This window comes from Macrosteles quadrilineatus, unplaced genomic scaffold, assembly GCF_028750875.1.
Source record: "Macrosteles quadrilineatus isolate MER2022 unplaced genomic scaffold, UCM_ALF_1.0 Scaffold_6__1_contigs__length_79288215, whole genome shotgun sequence".
Taxonomy (NCBI): Eukaryota; Metazoa; Arthropoda; class Insecta; order Hemiptera; family Cicadellidae; genus Macrosteles; species Macrosteles quadrilineatus.
Genome location: NW_026542599.1, coordinates 63,969,494 through 63,987,359, shown reverse-complemented (window position 1 = coordinate 63,987,359; position 17,866 = coordinate 63,969,494). Strand labels below are relative to the sequence as shown.

At 34.6% G+C, this 17,866-nt stretch overlaps 1 protein-coding gene across 2 annotated transcripts in view; it reads right to left on the bottom strand.

Moving 5' to 3' along the window:
* Positions 1–2,527: 2,527 nt before the first annotated feature.
* Positions 2,528–17,866, bottom strand: part of LOC128996442 (ceramide transfer protein-like) — a 30,937-nt gene continuing 15,598 nt past the window's right edge. For both annotated transcript variants that reach the window (XM_054421772.1, XM_054421773.1), the window contains exons 7-12: positions 9,835–9,999; positions 8,719–8,953; positions 7,307–7,368; positions 6,372–6,527; positions 5,272–5,407; positions 2,528–2,801 (exon numbers count right to left, since the gene is read on the bottom strand). In XM_054421772.1, the coding sequence (XP_054277747.1) occupies positions 2,674–2,801; positions 5,272–5,407; positions 6,372–6,527; positions 7,307–7,368; positions 8,719–8,953; positions 9,835–9,999 (882 nt within the window). In that variant the 3' untranslated portion in view covers positions 2,528–2,673. The remainder of the gene's footprint in view (positions 2,802–5,271; positions 5,408–6,371; positions 6,528–7,306; positions 7,369–8,718; positions 8,954–9,834; positions 10,000–17,866) is intronic.

The following is a 17,866-nucleotide window of genomic DNA, read 5'->3' as shown; positions in this document are numbered from 1 at the left end:
TTATATATAATACGTGAAGGCGATTTCTACGAAACACTACTCCTCCGTTAATAATGGACGGATTTTTACAAACGATGTGTCAAAATGAAGTATTGTTCGTGTAGATGCCCCCTTTCACCAATTCCTGTAATAAAAGTCATCGGGCTTTGCCCCACAGGCCATCAAAATCCCAATGTACTTCTTATGGATAAAAGATTTTGTTTACTTAAACCGGCGAATAGTTTGTATTAAATTACAGCTGTTCATAGTAAACACATGATCACACAAGAGCGTTCGTTTTCAGTTTCGATAACTGGAGTGGAGTGATTGATTACATTATCTTTGAGTTGACTCTTTTAAATCATCGGAAATTATGACTGTTATTGGTTTTTAAATAACCGACTTTGCAATTGCTCGAATTCGAGCAACAGTTGCACTAGTTGTATACATTATTTGGTTACTAACTTAGATAGTCAGATAACTTGTTTTATTTTTTCTAGATAATATTTTGCAATTCCTTTTTACTTTTGGCACTTTAAACATTAAGCAATTATACACTGAGTAGTATAAATTCGTGTTTAGTTTTAGTCATTTAGTTAGTTTTAGTCTTGTTGCCATTCATGTAAAAAAAAATTATATTGAATAAAGTGAATTTGAATCTTGACTAGGATAGTGTAATAAGTTTTTATTCTTATAATAAATCGTTAAAAGAAAGCTACCTTAATTGAGTTTCACTAAAGCGTTGAGCAGTTGCAGACGCTAAAAAAAATGAGTCGGTGGACATGAAAGTGGCGACACGAGCATTGACCCAGCTCAGACTCTCCCCCCTGGTGAAAACTAAACGAAACAACCTCTTCCCATTTAGAATATCTCAACAAGCAAATACGCAAATTGTTTAGAATGCGGGGTGTCAAGTTCATGTTCATGTTTATTCGCACATAATATACAGAGTTTACAGGTAAATGTACAGGTGCTTCGTCATCATAACATTTTAAAATAGTCCTTTCTTAAAGGTCCTTCTTATAGGTCCTTTCCCAAACTGGTGGGAAAACTCACCACCAGGAAATAAGTTGTGCGGTGCCGCACGAAATTGAGAAAAGAAGGAAAACAAAGACAGTGAACTAGGGACAGAAGTTGATCAGGCTTCTGGACCCAAAACACTTTCCACACAAACAAAGAGTACATACGGAGCTCCCCAATGAGGCTTTAGAAACAAAAAAATGAGCTTTTCTAAAAACCTTACTGGAATTGGGATCGCCCAACTGGTCAGTCACCGGAGGGAGAAACCTCAAGATGCGGTGGGGACATGTCCACTGATAACACAACTTGACGGCTCTTTTGTCCACAGCCGAACTGACTGGATGAGCCCTACAAAACACAAGATCCCCACCTGGAAAGGGTTAGCCACAAGACCTCGATTGTACTTCCTCCTCACTAACTCCCTAGCCCTAATGAGATTACGTCTGGCAGCTGCCCAAGTATCTTTCACCTTAGGAGTGCCAGGCGATGGCAGGTCACCGATTTTCCAAACATTTGCCAACGAATTGTTTGGTGGAAAACTAAACAGTAACTCAAAAGGGACCGCCTTGTGACTCTCATGGTGAGCAGTATGTATTGAAAGCAAACTGGATCCAGAGAAGCTCTTCATTCCAGGTGGTCTGTTTCTCAGCATGGAAAGCGAGGAGGGCAGAACTAAGATTTCTGTTGAACCCTTCAGCATGTGAGGGCTGTGGGTAGTTTGGGGAAGTAGTCACATGGCAGATACGGTGCCAAAAGCACAACCTTTTGAAAATGTGGGACAAACTGGGTTTCATTGTCCGAAACTATGGTGGCGGGTATTCCGAAATGTTGAAAGAAATGGGTTCGGAGCACCTGAGCCAAGAGAGCATTGACCCGGCTCAGCGTATAGCTCACAAAATGTTATGGAGGAATAGGCAGGCATCCAACATAATTGTAGACTTGTTTAATTTTTTTATTTTGATCCGGGAAGAACCATTGTAGGGTTAACAAAACAAATATTTTGTCTTTCCAACTTTCTGACCTTAAAAAAATTTTGATTGTTATTTATTATTAAAATTATTTTAGTAGCATTGGGTTACTATAGCATAACGGGCCCATCTAACCAAGCTAAATATGGCTAAAACTTAAAATTACGCTGCATTGTAAAATAATAACAGAGTATGTAATTTACTTGTAAAATAAATCAAAGATAAAATTAGTTGGAATTTTCCGGGCCAAATAGTAACCAGCGATTTACCTCTGATCAATTAAATCCATCATCATCAATCATCTACTTCGTCTGCTTTAATCTTTTAACATTCTTTCTCCCCAAACAAGAGGTGAGGCTCTGCACTGCGCCTTGACTTGCAAGGCACTGGGCCTTGCACTTTATTGCCTACCCATACCGTAATTATTCATGGAACCATTTCAGTTGACCCGCGTTCCGATTAACCCAATTTTAAATAACCAGGATTTTAATGAACAGCTCGTATAGTTACTATCAACTGAGGTAAAATGGTCAACCACCAAAGGAATAAAATAACTCAAATTAGTGTCCACCTGAAATTTATATCAAAATACAATACATCATCTCATCTTATTTACAAAAAAATAGGTTAATTACATAATACAACTAAAACTAACATTGTCACAAAATTAAATACAAAAATGATCAGTGTAGATATATTGTAGAGACTAGAACATGATGGGCTTGTCCTGAGTTTGCCCGATGACGTAACCGGTGAACCGTTTGAGGAACTTTGGGTACTCTCGCTTGTAAACAGCGCGAAGAGCTGAGGCTGGCACCCATCCACCGGGGTTAACTGCAGGCAAAAACCAATCTCTATCAAATTCTCTCTTTTTGTGGTAACTTTGTTTTTTCACAGATTAGTAAGGTACAGAAGAAACTTACTTATGGGACGACCAAGAGCTTTCAGCTCTAGTATGTGATGGAAATATACTTGTGACGAGCAAGGAAGAGCCTGAGCGGCAAGCACTGAGTGGAAAATGGAAATTCCTATTGCACAGGGCACAGGGTCGTTCCCAGGGCACAGGCTTCACCCCCCCCACGCCATGGAGACGAGGGGGTTGGTGTTGGACTTTGCCCTAGATACTAGCGACTAGCGCGAGACAACATTACCATTGATGAATGTTTCCTCTGTACCTTACTTAACTGTAGTTTAGTTTATTTTTACTGTAGGACTGTCACTTAAATTAAATATTTTATCAGTTCTAATGAGTTAAATGAAATTTAGTTTTACCTGCTCCTTTCAACAGTGGACAAACCTAAAATGAATGGATTGAGGTAATTATACTTGCAATATCAACAAAAACAAATAAACTCAAACTGAGGACCCAACACCAGTATTGATTAAATAACTCTCAAATGATCCAAAGATGCAGATGACATTTGGTACCTACTTGTATTCGATCAAGTTTGCTAACAAGCATAAAATTAGGATTGTGGGAATGTGGTTTGATAAATAACAACGTCATCATCATCCCTATGTGGCTAAAATAGGGATTTCCCAGTTTTAGGCCAAAAACTTAAAATTTTGCAAATATAGTTCTCAATCATATTTAAGAACTTGAAAAAATGTTGATTATATGGTATGAAATGAATAAATTTGTCAAATCTGATCAAAATATATCCATCCCAAACTACAACAGACTCAATAAGAATAACATAAGATTTTTAAATGTACAGTTTTTTTTGTATTTTTCTTTGTATCCTTTAATTATACAGTAATATAAAATACATCAAATGTTAAGTTTTTTTTATGCTCAAAACGATGGTTGTAGTAAATGTTTTAAATTTATATGTTTTAAGAGTAAAAATGTGAAAAAAACAATTTTTAAACAATTTAAATACCCCATCACAACCCGTTCCCCTGGCCAATTTGAAACACGCAGTAATTTGAAGTTTTGTCGGCAAAATACTATATAATTCAAAGTCAGGGCTCCTATCATGTTATGACAGAAAACTATACATTCTGTTCCACAGTAGTTTTGGACGTTTTGATGTTTAGTTAGAGCAGTAGGTAGTTATCGTCTGGTTGACAGTGTTTGCGGTCAAGCAAAATTTTGAGGTTAGGTTCCTACCACAATTCTTACAGTATATTCATTACCAGTTATTCTATTGCATGTCATTAGATCCAAGCATAAACCCCACACAAAAATACATTTTTAACAATCCCTACCACCGAAGAATCTGAAAACGAATTATACCAGATTGAAGTATAATACTGGAACAATAAGCGGCAACTGAAACAACGTCTCATGGTAGTGACCAACCTCGCATTGGAAGTTGGAACAATAGTTTGTAAACGGTGCTTTGACGAGTGAGTATACTCGTCACGCATCGGTGGTAGAACTAGAACTCTCTGTAATTTGAATGGTTTATTTCCACCAGATAAATCAAACTCTTGATAATTATTGATTTGCTTGGCCCACCAATTTCGAAATATCAAGAGTCTACTGTATCAACAAAAAAACACTATTATTTTCCTATAGCAGCAAACATAAGTACTTATTACACCTAATGTTTTAACAGGGAATAAATTTGACATGTTTAACACGTTCAATGCAGTTGCACGATGGCCGGCCGCTGCCGGTGGCGCGAACAGCTAATGCGCTGTCTGGTTCAGTGGGTGAAAATGTTTAAATTTAGTTTAATTCAAATGAGAGGCATATACTGCGTCCCAGTCATTGTGGACGTAGTTTTACAAGAACCCAACAGATAGCAGCACTAATCAAATTAACTGCTAGCCGGCCCTCAGTATTGCCAAATGGGGGGAAAAGGTAGGGGTGAAGTACCCGGATACACCATAAAAAAATACCACAAATAAGCAGTCAAGCACAATTTTGAGGATAGGTCCCTTCCAAAATGCTTCAGAACATTCATTATCGTTATTTCATTGCATGTCATTGTCATTAGATCCAAGCCTAAACCCCTGACTACAGTATTTTTTAACAATCCCTACCACCCATAAAATAGTTGGATCTGAAAACGAATTATACCAGATTGAAGTATAAAACTGAAACAACAAGAGGCAAACGAATCAACATCTCACGTCAGTGGCTAACCTCACCTTGGAACAATAGTTTGTAAGCTTTGACAAGTTTACTCGTCCCGTGCTACTGCAGAAGGCTAGCGATATCAAGATTACTCGTCATGCGCAGTGAACGTGTTAAGGAAATATTTTAGTAAAAATCCTATCAGGCATTGGAAATTCGCTCAGCCTGCAAATTTGCTGTGGCGGGGGTATTTTTCTCTGTAATTGTCAATGTTACCTTGAGAGCAGTAGGTGATCTTGCAAGTGATGTTGTCCCTAGTGACAGATGCTCCGTCTGCAGGTGGTGTGATGATGGTTTGACACAGCATACACACAGTCAGGTGTATCCGCACATACTTGCTGCTGCTCTTCACCTGCAACACACACAAACAAGAGTGGTGGAACACTTTTGTAAATGCTAGGTGTGCGAGCCTGACTAATGGGGTGTCAAACTATCAAAATGTCCAACCATAGGGAGTATATTGGACATTTAACACACAAAGTATTCAAAACAGGAGAATAGTACAATACTTGACATACTTATCAACTTACATAGGACTTTACATTCTTTGTCTTTTTGAGTTGCTGAATAAAATAGTTTGCAATATTCAACTGTTTTTCACTTTGGATGTCAGAAAAATCATATATATTAATGGGATGATAAAAGTACTTAGTTTTTCCGGGCATGACCAAAATAAAAAGCCCCTAGTTTCTGGCCTTGTCAAACCCGTCATTGGCCGCTGCCAACATGTAATGTTATCACTGTCATTCACAAATGCGGCAAAATCCTGAAACCCCCTCACTGTCGTGGAGTTTTCGTCATTGTCTCCTGCAGTCATGAAAACGTTATCATCGTCATTCGCAATCACGGAAAAATTGTGATACAAACGCTGTCATCGTCATCTTTGCATTGTGATTTGTAGAAAAATAAAGGAAAATCCTCTCCTTGTGTACTTCCTTAATCATGTCAGATATGATCGCTATCAATACCAGTATTAAATTTAGTACCTAGTATCAAAAATCTTAAATTTGTTGCAATTTGCATTCATTACAATGTTATGATGACTACAAAACAATAACACACATCGTGTTCGACTTCAGGAGATCGTTTAAACGTGCTAAGTAGAGAGACCTTGTGTAGGTCTTGTGAGTACCTTGAGAAAGGAGAGGTAAGCTATAGAACACACAGAAAATACACAATATTTTGCCTCCTGGAGGCCTAACAAAAGATACTTGGCAAAAATATGTAATTTTGTAAATAGTGTGGTGAAAACTGGCAACATCCATTGGAGTAACTACTTTATCCAACTCTCTTTGTCTAGATAACAGTATTGTTACCTGTCCTTGGTAGTCCTTGTTCTCTTTGTCACTCAGAGAATTGTTGACAACCACCCAGATGTCACCAGCGTCTCTGTCCTGAGGGTCAGGCACTCTAGTCATATGGGACCAGAACAGTGCATCTCTCTGTGACGTAGGCCACACCCTCTTGTGTACCTGTGAGACAAACAATATAACTGATCACCGGACGCTTTATAAAGAATCTGCATTAAACGGCTTTGTATGATAGTGTATGTAGGAAGTGTGGCAGGTCTAAGGAGACTGCTAATCACCTCCTTTTCGACTGTGGAGCTCCTTAACATTTTAGGACAACTCTTGGTGATATGTTCTCTAAGTCACCTTTTTGAGGGAAGATCTTAACGGTAAATTGCAGGCATTGAGGTGCCTGGACATTGAAGAAATACATCAACTGACTAGGGCATACAACAGTCCAGCGAACCTGTATGATCCTCTTAGAGATGAGATAACACCCCCCATTTACAGCAATCTTACTAATATTATAAATGTGAAAGTTTGTGTGTTTGTTTGTTTTTTATTTGTTTGTTTGATGTTCAATCACACATTGAACTGTTTGACCCTACTGGTCGGATTGGGCTGAAATTTGGTACTTTTTGCATTTATGACAACAGCTAATTTTAACTAACTAGCAAAAAAAATCTGTGATATACAATGAGAACTTTACTTAATCTATTGTTTAGGTGCAGTGGTAGAACATTATGGCTATGGTAGATGTGCTATACTATAGCATACCAGCATGGGTCAACAAAAAATTCAGTGCTGGTATCATTTTTAAACTTGCTAACTCGGATGCTCTGGAAACATTACTCTATGGTCAACCCTCGTACTTTGACAGTACCTTATTCAAATATTTTAGTAAGGGGGGGGGGGGTTATGGATAGTTTAATTTCAATCCACGATTAATCAGTGTAGTTTACCTGATGGAACACCAATGTGTCTTCTCTGATTGTCTCTACCACGGTCATTTGTTCAACTGTTGCTGCAAACAAAATATCAGAGTAAGTAATAAATAATAAACAAACACATACATTTTACTTACTTACCTACACAAGATTAAATAACTAAGCACAATACCAGTGATACCAGTAGCTTAAAGACTGTTTCGATTAATCCAACAGTCCTCAGCATGGTAAGACACAGGACCATTTGATCATATTTGATCATTTTGATGTTTCCAGAGGCCAAAAATGCAATCCCTTCAAATTTTTAGTAAATTTCCTATTGCCTCAATAGGGCAGGAACTATTACTGCAGGTGGCATGGTAAGAAATAGACTTAAAACGAATTTACTCTAATTTTTAATATCCCCAGAGGTCAAATACGCTATTCATTTGAATTTGTAATTTATACTTATATTTATAATTTTTTTGTAATTAATATTTATATTTTAGACTACCGGTATGTGTTTATGAACACGATAACTCAAGTAATCTTGGTCTGATTTTGCTAAAATTTGACAAGAATGTGTAATAGATTAATTTAATTAAGTTTGCGAACTAGCAAGATTGGGTAATAAGAACGGGGTGTTAAAAAGATTTAAAATGTTACCCTTAACACATGAAAATACCGAATTTTCATTACATCCATTATGTAAAGCTTAAACAGATGTTATGAAGCTTTGTTGTTTCATTAAAGGTTAGAGAGTTAAATTCCAAAAACGCTAAAATCATTCCAATCATTTATCATTAGCAACAAAGCCTGTTGTGGTTTTCAACAGTCTCTAGAAAAATACAAGTTCCACATGATTAGATGATGCATACCAGCAAACCCATTACTAAAATCCTATAAATCTTAAAAATATCCAACTTTCATAAGTATTTTCAAATCTACAATCCATTGACCGACTAATTAATAAAATCGGTCCAGTATAACTGTACATTTAGTTGTACAAAGTTAAATAAAAATATCTCAAACTCAGTACTTTCTCCCCACTATAAATTCGGGGGTGCTTAGCTTTTATGCAAATATCTTTAAATGGTGAGGAAATCGACCAAGTGAAAGGTGATATTCTCATAGAGAATAAAATTTACTACAAATTACTTTTATGCATTTCTTGAAAATACTCAATAAAAGCAGCCTAAAGTTGCCTCCAAATAAAAAAATTAAAAAACCCTGTTTTCAATGTATGTATTATGAAAAACATGTGTTTTTTTTAATTTTTTCTATAAATCCTAACAAAACAAACTTTCCTAATTATTTGCAAATCCACGGGAGTGCGCTTTTCAATGACCCATTAATTGATAAAAATCGGTCCAGTAGAACTGTAGACTTAGTTATACCCTACAAAGATTTTTTAAACTGGATCATTATAAGAGTAGATGTTAACTTACATTCCCACTCGTGCCTGTACTGAGGACTAAAGAAGTAGTGGCACATCTCTCGACCCGTCACTCCTTTGACCACATGACATGCCTTGAGTGGGTCCACCACCAGTCCGTTGACTTCCTCCTCTCTCCTGTACATCTTCATCTCTCCTTCCTCAGCAAACAACTGCCATCCTCCCTTCTCCACCTCCCCCACCCCCAACTTGGCATAGTGGATCTGTTCCCCAGTCACCTGTATTACCTGCAACCACACCTCAAAGTAAGAAACCCTGCTGGGTGGGGAAACACCTCCTCTTCCTAGTTCAGTTGTTGACTGTAGACCAGAAGTAGTTTTCTGTTGCAATGCAATGGTGAACAATCAGCATTATACATTATGGTTGCGATAAATTTAGCTGAAATGCAGTTCATAGTTGTTAGCTTATGGAAGTAATGTAGGTCTATATGATGCAGGGTGTCCACAAAAAATTTGTCATTAATTTCCATGACTTTCCATGACTATCCATGACCATTTACCATTGATTACCATGACTCACGAACTTTACACGCAAATTATAATATAACATACACACACAAATAATACTGCCTGGACATGTTATTTTGCAGAAAATACTGAAATATGTAATAACAGTTAACAATGGAGTACAATAGGTACAACAATGAACTAAAACAAACCGAAAACTCATAAAATAATACAACTGTAATACGTAAATTGAATTGTCAAACATTTGTGAAAAATCCTGAAAAATGCTACAACAGTCCGGGTTACGGCTGACTAGAGCATTGAATGGTCTCCTCAAATCCATCCATAATTGGAAATTTCCATGACTTTCCATGACTATCCCTGACTTTCCAGAATGTGGACACCCTGTGATGTCTGTGGGAAATTTATAGGGGATTTAATATGGTCGCCATTTCATTAAAAAATATTAAACTAAACTAAACCCAACATCAATATAATTTTATTGTTTAGTCTTTACAAATTTGTAATAACAAGGTCTGAAAGTAAATAAATTTGGAAAACAAACTGAGGAAAATATCTAGAATATGGAGCACTGGCAGTGATATGGGCATATACATGCACCTGCGTGTAACTTATGCAAAGAATTCTATAGTCAGTATTACCTGTGGCCACAGTCTGTGCTGGTTGGGTCGAGCTGTCAGTGATTGCCGAGGAATGTTTGGCTGTTTCAACCTCTCTCTCAACATAGCCTCCTCTTCCAGCTTGTCCAATCCCGTCTCAACAGCATCATAGAACTCGTCCTCATTCAGTGTGTTGTGAGGACCCTCCTGCGACAAAACAATATATCAATAGTTACAAGTTATAATACAACAAAATCTTGCCCGTATTGCCACTTTAACTTGAAAATGAAATTCAGTCATATTTACATGATTTTTGCGACGTACATATGGGTCAACGGTCTTAGGCCTTGTACAGGTAGAATCGCACCACTTAGATGACCTCAAACACAATGGGGACAGAGTAGGGACACTGCTGCCACTTGTCGTTGACAGACTCTAGCCAGATGGGATGTGCTTTAAAGATTGCACTAAGTCAGAAAATCGAGCTGAGCCAAGCTTAAATTATTATGCTACAAAAATCATCTCTGAGGACTCCACGATGAAAAATTACTGTAGCCGTCGGGATTGTAGAAGATGATTAGATTATAATGTTCCTGTGACTGCAGATGTTCACAATTTTGCAGCGATTGCGGAAGCCAATGATGATGTGTTTGAATGTGTTTTGCAACATCAAGGTTAACACACCCTTAACCACTCCACTCCATATAATCCTTCGCTTGGATTAATTGTCTCTGCCTACTCACAAATAGGGGTCAGATTGTCTGCTAAACATGTTAAAACTGGTTGGTTTAACCATTGACTCAACCTTATTTATGAATCTAGAGACTTCTGCTCCCATTTGGACAGTTTTTGAGTGTTTAATTCACAAGAGAAAGTTTGATTTAACACTATAATACAAGAAACAATTAAAAAATTAGGTTCAAATACTCAATGGGAATATTTGAGAAAAACAAATTATATGGGATTCAAATGTTATAACAAAAATTATTCAGAAATAATAGACAATATACAATTAGAATGATAGAAAACAACATTTAAATTTATAGAGATACAAAAAAAATTAGCTGCTTATTATTATTATATGATGAAGATAGAGTTAACCAAATAAACGATGACACAATTAACTGTTTAAACTAAGTTTATGAAACAATGAATAGAGAATAAAATAACTACTTCCCTATACAAAAATTCACTAAAAAACAATATATTGAAATATTTTCAAGAATGTTCCTGTTATTGGTCTTTAATCCTCAACTCGATTATTAGAAATGTTGGTTTCACAGACATTTAGAATTTTGAAAATTATGAAATACATTTATAAACATTAAAAAGCTTCTCAATTTTGAATAGAAATACCTTAGATTGAACTAAACGCTTTATTCAGAAGGCCTACTTTATAAATGTTTTAAAGCAACAATAGAGGGACATTGTGGTGAAAATCAATTGTCCCCATTTCTTCCTCATTTTTGCTGCCACGTGGCAAAGATTAAACTCTCACCTCTTGGATGTACATTAGCAAACACTTTTGCATTACACCACTAAAAACTTTGAATCAATTTATTACAAAGAATGAAAAAACTCTTAACAAAAGCTTAAAACCAGCTCAGAGCAAGAATCACTTACACAAGTACCGGAGAGTGCAGTATAGTGACACACACAATATCTGTTCCCACAAGTATGATTTATCACAATCACATCAGTGATTCATACACACATACATGTCCAGTAACCTCGTATCACTCCTATTGTATGCTATATCAGATGATTATCAGAATGTAACACAATACTGCAGCATTTGTGGTCCAATGCTTGTCACAGGCCAATTATCATGATTACGCCTAATTGATAACAGTTGCGATGTAAAACCAACTTGATATGATATTAAAACATTGAGAAACTTTTTCATAATTTAGTGTCATGGCCTATTTGTTGATTTTCAGAGATCATTTTGAGCAACAACAAAAAATTCTCCGTATTGGTGAAGTTCGGTAAAAGCCAATTGGTAATATTGCAGTTTGTTTAATCAGTCTTAATTGTTTTTTTTTTGTTTGACATTTTAATGTTTCTTTACATAACTTTTGACACTATTTATAATAACATATTTGAAATAAAATCATTTATAACAGTATCTTAAGAGCGAGAATTATTCCCCCGTGAAAAAAAAATATTGCCCTTAGACTTGGACAATGAATTGTAGACTTAGTTCTGTACTTCTACTAAGTACTTAGTTTGGCACAAAAACATAAAAAATTATAAAATTATTTTGGCATTTTTTAGCCAACGATTTATTTTTTAAGTGAATTTTCAGTTAGAAGTAGTTTAAGATCACGAGATATTGTTTTAACTAAACACAAATATTTAGTATAGAATTTTACAACTCACATACAGAGCTTTCTAGGTGTTGAAATCCATATGTTCAAATAAATGGCAGCAAACAACATAAATTACACCAGTAGAACTTACTAGACCTAGACAGTGTTTTCGATGAGTACTCATTTATTCCATCTTTAAACAATACAATATTGTAATTGATTTCGCCAAAAAAGAAAAACACTCTAATTTTGGCTTACAATGCAGTTGGGCAAGAGACATTCAATTTTTTAAGCACAAGGTCACTGCTCTACATAGGATTCGTACTTATAAATATGTTTACGAGGGGAGCCGTGCAAAATTGCACATTCTAATAGAGTTCAAAACTAGTTTTCGAAGTAAAACATACAATACAATATTTTTTTAAGTATCAAATTGTGTTTGTTTAAGACAGTACAAGGTGAATAAAACTACTAATTTACAATAAATTAAATTTTATTTTTGCAGATTTATATCATCCTACTTCAATCAGGATATAATTATCACTAAAAGTAGCCAGCCTGGGCTATTTAAAATATTCATGAACTGCTTGTCTCTTGTTTACAATCTGACTGTGGTTAAATATGCAACTGCAGAATCAGCTGAATAATTCACATTTAAAACCGTTAGAAAGAAAGTTGGTCAGTAGTAGCCTACTGGTTGTTTGAAAGTTAACTCTAGAAATAAATTTAATGTTAGGTGACAATGCCCTAAATGATATTATCATAGATAAAACATACTCCCTTAGTAGATTTGTCATCCTTATGGAACAGCTGAAGCCAATTTTATTGTTAGTTCTGTACGTCCAACTGTAGAGGTTATGTTTGATTTACAATTTGTTTCTTGTCATTTCAGACATTTAAAACCTCATTTAACCAAATAAAACGGCCTAATCATAAACAAAAACTGGTCTCCTAGTCATATAACCAAATAGTAATGCATAAATCACGAAAATACCCCTAAAATAATAGAAACAAAATTTTGTCTACACCAGCAATCAGTGTGGACGTACATGAACTAGACGCAAAAAACAAGCTTCAAAATTTACAATGGGATGAGGAGTCTACTTGTGTTCCTTAGTCTAGGATATTATCTTGTTGCCAATTTGTTCCTCCGCTAGATCATAAGCTTTAAAATGACACCTATATCATATAAATAAGTTTAGGACAGACACAAAAATGGTTGTTGCAGAGAAAACTTTTTGAATGAAGTATATACGTTACCAGCCATCAAGCAGTCTATACAATGCCTAAAATAAATCAGGCTAAGTATGAAATACAGCTCACTGTGCCTAGTCATTCTATAGTCCTTTGGCACAAAAGGTAGGCTACAGTATAAAATATGTTGTAGGACTTTTTCACTTGTGTTTCATTGTTTGGCACTAAGTAATTTAATCTAAAATAGAGTATTACCGTACACAAACTATTTCAATATTATAGAGTAAATAGTCTTTTGGAACAAATATCTTTATTTTGTAGTTCTTTGCCTGGCACGCTCTTGTGAGCATTCTATAAAATGCTAGGCATTATACACAATCAGTCAAAGTGTATAAAATCCTATCGTTATTGCTCCATTTCTAAACTTAATATACTTTGCCAGTAACATAGCCTATATTCCTCATAACGTTTATTTAGTTTAAAATAAGCAGAATTATATTTACTCTTGGTTTATGATGTAGAACAAATTCAGAGGTTTAATTACTTATCTTTCTGGATTGATTTGCAATTTTATAAGGTCAATTACTTCTTACCAATAGTGACAAGAACAGGGTGTAATGAAGAGATAAGAAAGAATGCCGGAGATAAGAAGTGAGAAGACTATCAGACTTATCTCAAGGTTATACACTGGGAGTGTTTGTTTATGTTTTGATGTGGCTTGTATATAAATCTAACAGATTTACAGTTTGTAGAAAAAGTTCAATAATATTACTAAAGCCTTTAACTATTGATGCAACAATATACTTCAGTACCCAATAGTCAATGCTAAAGTGCATCAGATTAATTAAAATATTCCCAACACAAGATCACAATAACATATCTACTCTGTTGCAGCATGAGCATGTACAGTGCCATAGTAGTTACCTTATATTCAATTTAAAGGTTTTTTTTAAATGATATTAGTTGAACCATTGTTGAACTGTCAAAAACAGATGTTTTATCTAAGTTTAGTACTTAGATTTATTGAGTAAGGATAAAATAAATTGATTGTTTCCCAAAACAACACAGTAATCATTGTTTTTTTTAAATTATAATAGTTGAAGCATTGTTGAACTGTCAAAAACAGATGTTTTATCCAAGTTTACTACTTAGATTTATTGAGTAAGGATAAAATAAATTGACTGTTTCCCAAAACAACACAGTAATCATTGTTTTTTTAAATGATATTAGTTGAACCATTGTTGAACTGTCAAAAACGGATGTTTTATCCAAGTTTAGTACTTAGATTTATTGAGTATGGATAAAATAAATTGATTGCTTCCCAAAACAACATAGTAATCATTGTTAGTAAAAAAAATGCACTTTAATAATGCTAAATTGTTTGGCTCGTTGAGAATGTTTTTTTAATACAGCAACAGCAACTCGGTTCCTGCACACGCTTTGCTTTACAGGGACATAATTTTAGAATACTGTCTCTTTGTTATACAAATATTATGTAATGTTGCTTTTTCTGAATATATAATAAATCAGAAGTTTAAGTCAGGAAAAAAGTAAACAAACAATTATAAATCAAAACAAACGTAACGGATAACACGGAAAACGAATAATCTAAAATATTTTAAATATAACTAAACACAACCCTTTTGATTCAGGTTTGTTCGTTCGTACCTTTTCGAGAGGGTGTGTCAAAAACTGATATTTTACCAGGAAGTTTCTCATAAAGACCTTCAATCCAAGTATGCGAATGATATCAGTGTGTTACGCTTTCTCAAAAGTTTGTGATCCTTAATAGCTTTGTAAATAGATACAAGCTGCTATACCTGTGCTTTGTAACAGGAAGAGGAGGCATAGGAGAATAATATGGTCCTTTAGATTTTCCGATGAATTAGTTACACATTCATTAGTTTACTTAACTTGATAATCTAGGTAAAATAAGGTAGCAGCAAATCTGAAACTAATAGTTTTTTTTTCATTTATCTGTTTTGATATAAATTACAGCAATTAAAACTGTTTTAAGTCCGTAGATAAGACAGTTGCAACATATGTTCACAAAAAGGTTTTGATTATTTTTTAATTGTATTCAACAAACAATGATGATTTTCTACACTATAACTAGCATAGAAGAATTAGTTTAATAGCATTTGAATTAGTGAATAAACTGCAGTGGATCAACCATTATAGGAAAATATGATTTTCATTATTGTGTTTTTGAACCAAAACTAATTTTGGTAACCAAATAAAAATTCTAAATTAAAGATGGCAATATTTAACATTTACTATTCAAAGAAAATTAGTATAAATTTTAAAATATAACAAATATTCAATTTGCATTTTCACACTAAACTAGAAATAATTATTCAACTTTTTTTACAATCTATGACTATGATTCATTTAAGTTCATGTAAAATTTAAAAACGTTGGTATACCTGAGGCAATGTCACCAATATAGCACACAGCATGGCTACGGACACCTGACTGTGTATAGCTCTACAGCTCTCTCTCTCTCTCACTCCTCCCACCACTACCTCTAGGTCACCAATGACTCATACAACAGCTGATCTCCTTTCTATTTATATACCTTAATCACAACTGGTTCTGATAATCAATAATGTTGAAAATACACCCAGCATTGATTGGTATGAGTATTTATTAAATGTAATAGGTACAAATTTCCCAGCTACAGAACCAGACTGGGAGAATGCTCCAGACACTATCAAGGCCATCCAGCCGACGAAGGCCAGCCTCAAATTGAATTGGTGGGCAATCTAACCAGAAACTAATTGCTTCCTTAAACAGAACCTTTCAAAAGGTTAGTTCCTAAACTGGACAATCCTTTCTTTTATAGTTTGAAAATAGCACAACATAAAAAATATGTTTATTATGTGTCATACATAAAAATGGTCAGGAAGAGCTAGAACACTTTTTTATAGGTAACTAAAATTTAATAATTTTTTTTTTAAATCCTAGTTTTTTGGATGGAGTTTCCCCTTAAGGAAATCATATCCGTAGAGAAAAAAACTTAAACCAAAAATACATAATACTCTATTTGAGCTTGCAAAAACACCAGTGTTAGTCTTATTTACCAAAGTTCTTTATATAGAGTGGCTGAAAAGTAACTTGCACCCCCCTTAACTTTTCAACCGTTTGAGATATTTGAAATCTGTTTGCGGCAACCTTCTTAGATATGAGGGGCTACAATAATTATGGGCGATTTTGAAAATTTTGCCCTTAGGGGTAGTGGGGGTAGCTCAAAATGTTCAAATGACAAGTATAGCAAGTTTGGTATCATTTTACAGGTCTTGACAAAACATAAAAATTGACATAAAGAAAATAAAAATCGGACCATAAATAACAAAATGGCAGCTAAAAATGATTAGGACAATGGTCATAAAAAGTAATTTTGAACTGCCATTTTGTTATTAATGATCCGATTAATATTTTCTTTTTGTTAATTGTTATTTTTCGTCAAGACGTTAGAAGTAATGTGAAAAACAATCCCAGGCTCGTGCCTAGCGTCCTAGGACCAAAAAAAAAAAAAAAAAAACAAAAAAAACCCACTACCTAAGGGCTACATTTTCAAAACTGACCATAGTTATTGTAGCCCTTCATATCCAAACAAGTTGCCGCAAACCGATTTCAAATATCTCAAATAGTTACAAAGTTAAGGGGGGGTGCAAGTTACTTTTCAGCCACCCTGTATAACACTAAACCTCATATACAACTATGCAAGAATGCATATCAGCTGATCAGCAATGACGTTAAGAAAACAGGGGTACCAACATTAGCATTTTTGTCATTAGTGTCTCACAGAACTTGTAATTTAAGTTGCGTAAAAAAAAAAACAATAGCGTTCTCTGTATAATTAAATCTAAAAATACATCGAGTTAAAAATTATTAAATATATTTTTAGGGGTCTGCTGGTACCCAACCTCGACTCATCAGATAATTTTGCACTGACTGAAGGGTCGGGCGGGTAGAAGAAAAACCCAATTTTTTTCGAGCGGGTAATCCAGTAACCTATTATTAAAAATTTAAATGTTATTATTTTTAATGTTTAATTATACAATTTTCAGCTTTATATGAAGATATTTTAATAATAAAATAAATAAAACCTAAATTGTGTGCTCATATTTTTCCTAACCCAATATTTCAACACCATCCAATGACTACCAACTACTGACTAAATCAGTCAGATAAATGTCTTCACAAACTGAAATGATATTAAGTTTGTGTTTAATCTTATGTTGAAATGTTTAATCTTTATATTATTGATACTGGTAAATAAAATATTTCTAAGATCACGCATAAAACATTTGTTTGGTAAAATATCAATAAAAACCCAAAAAATACTCCTAACTTGAATTTTGGTAATTTTGAGCCCGACCCGAAAATCACCCGTACAAGTGATCTTTTCAGTACCCGACCCGAACTTAATATTTCACTACCCGCAGACCCCTAATATTTATGATCGTACTATTTAACATGACATGTATGGAACATTGGCTTTAGTTTGGGGTAAAATATTAAGAAATCTCAAAAAATAACCTCTAAAGCTTCATTTTGATTCC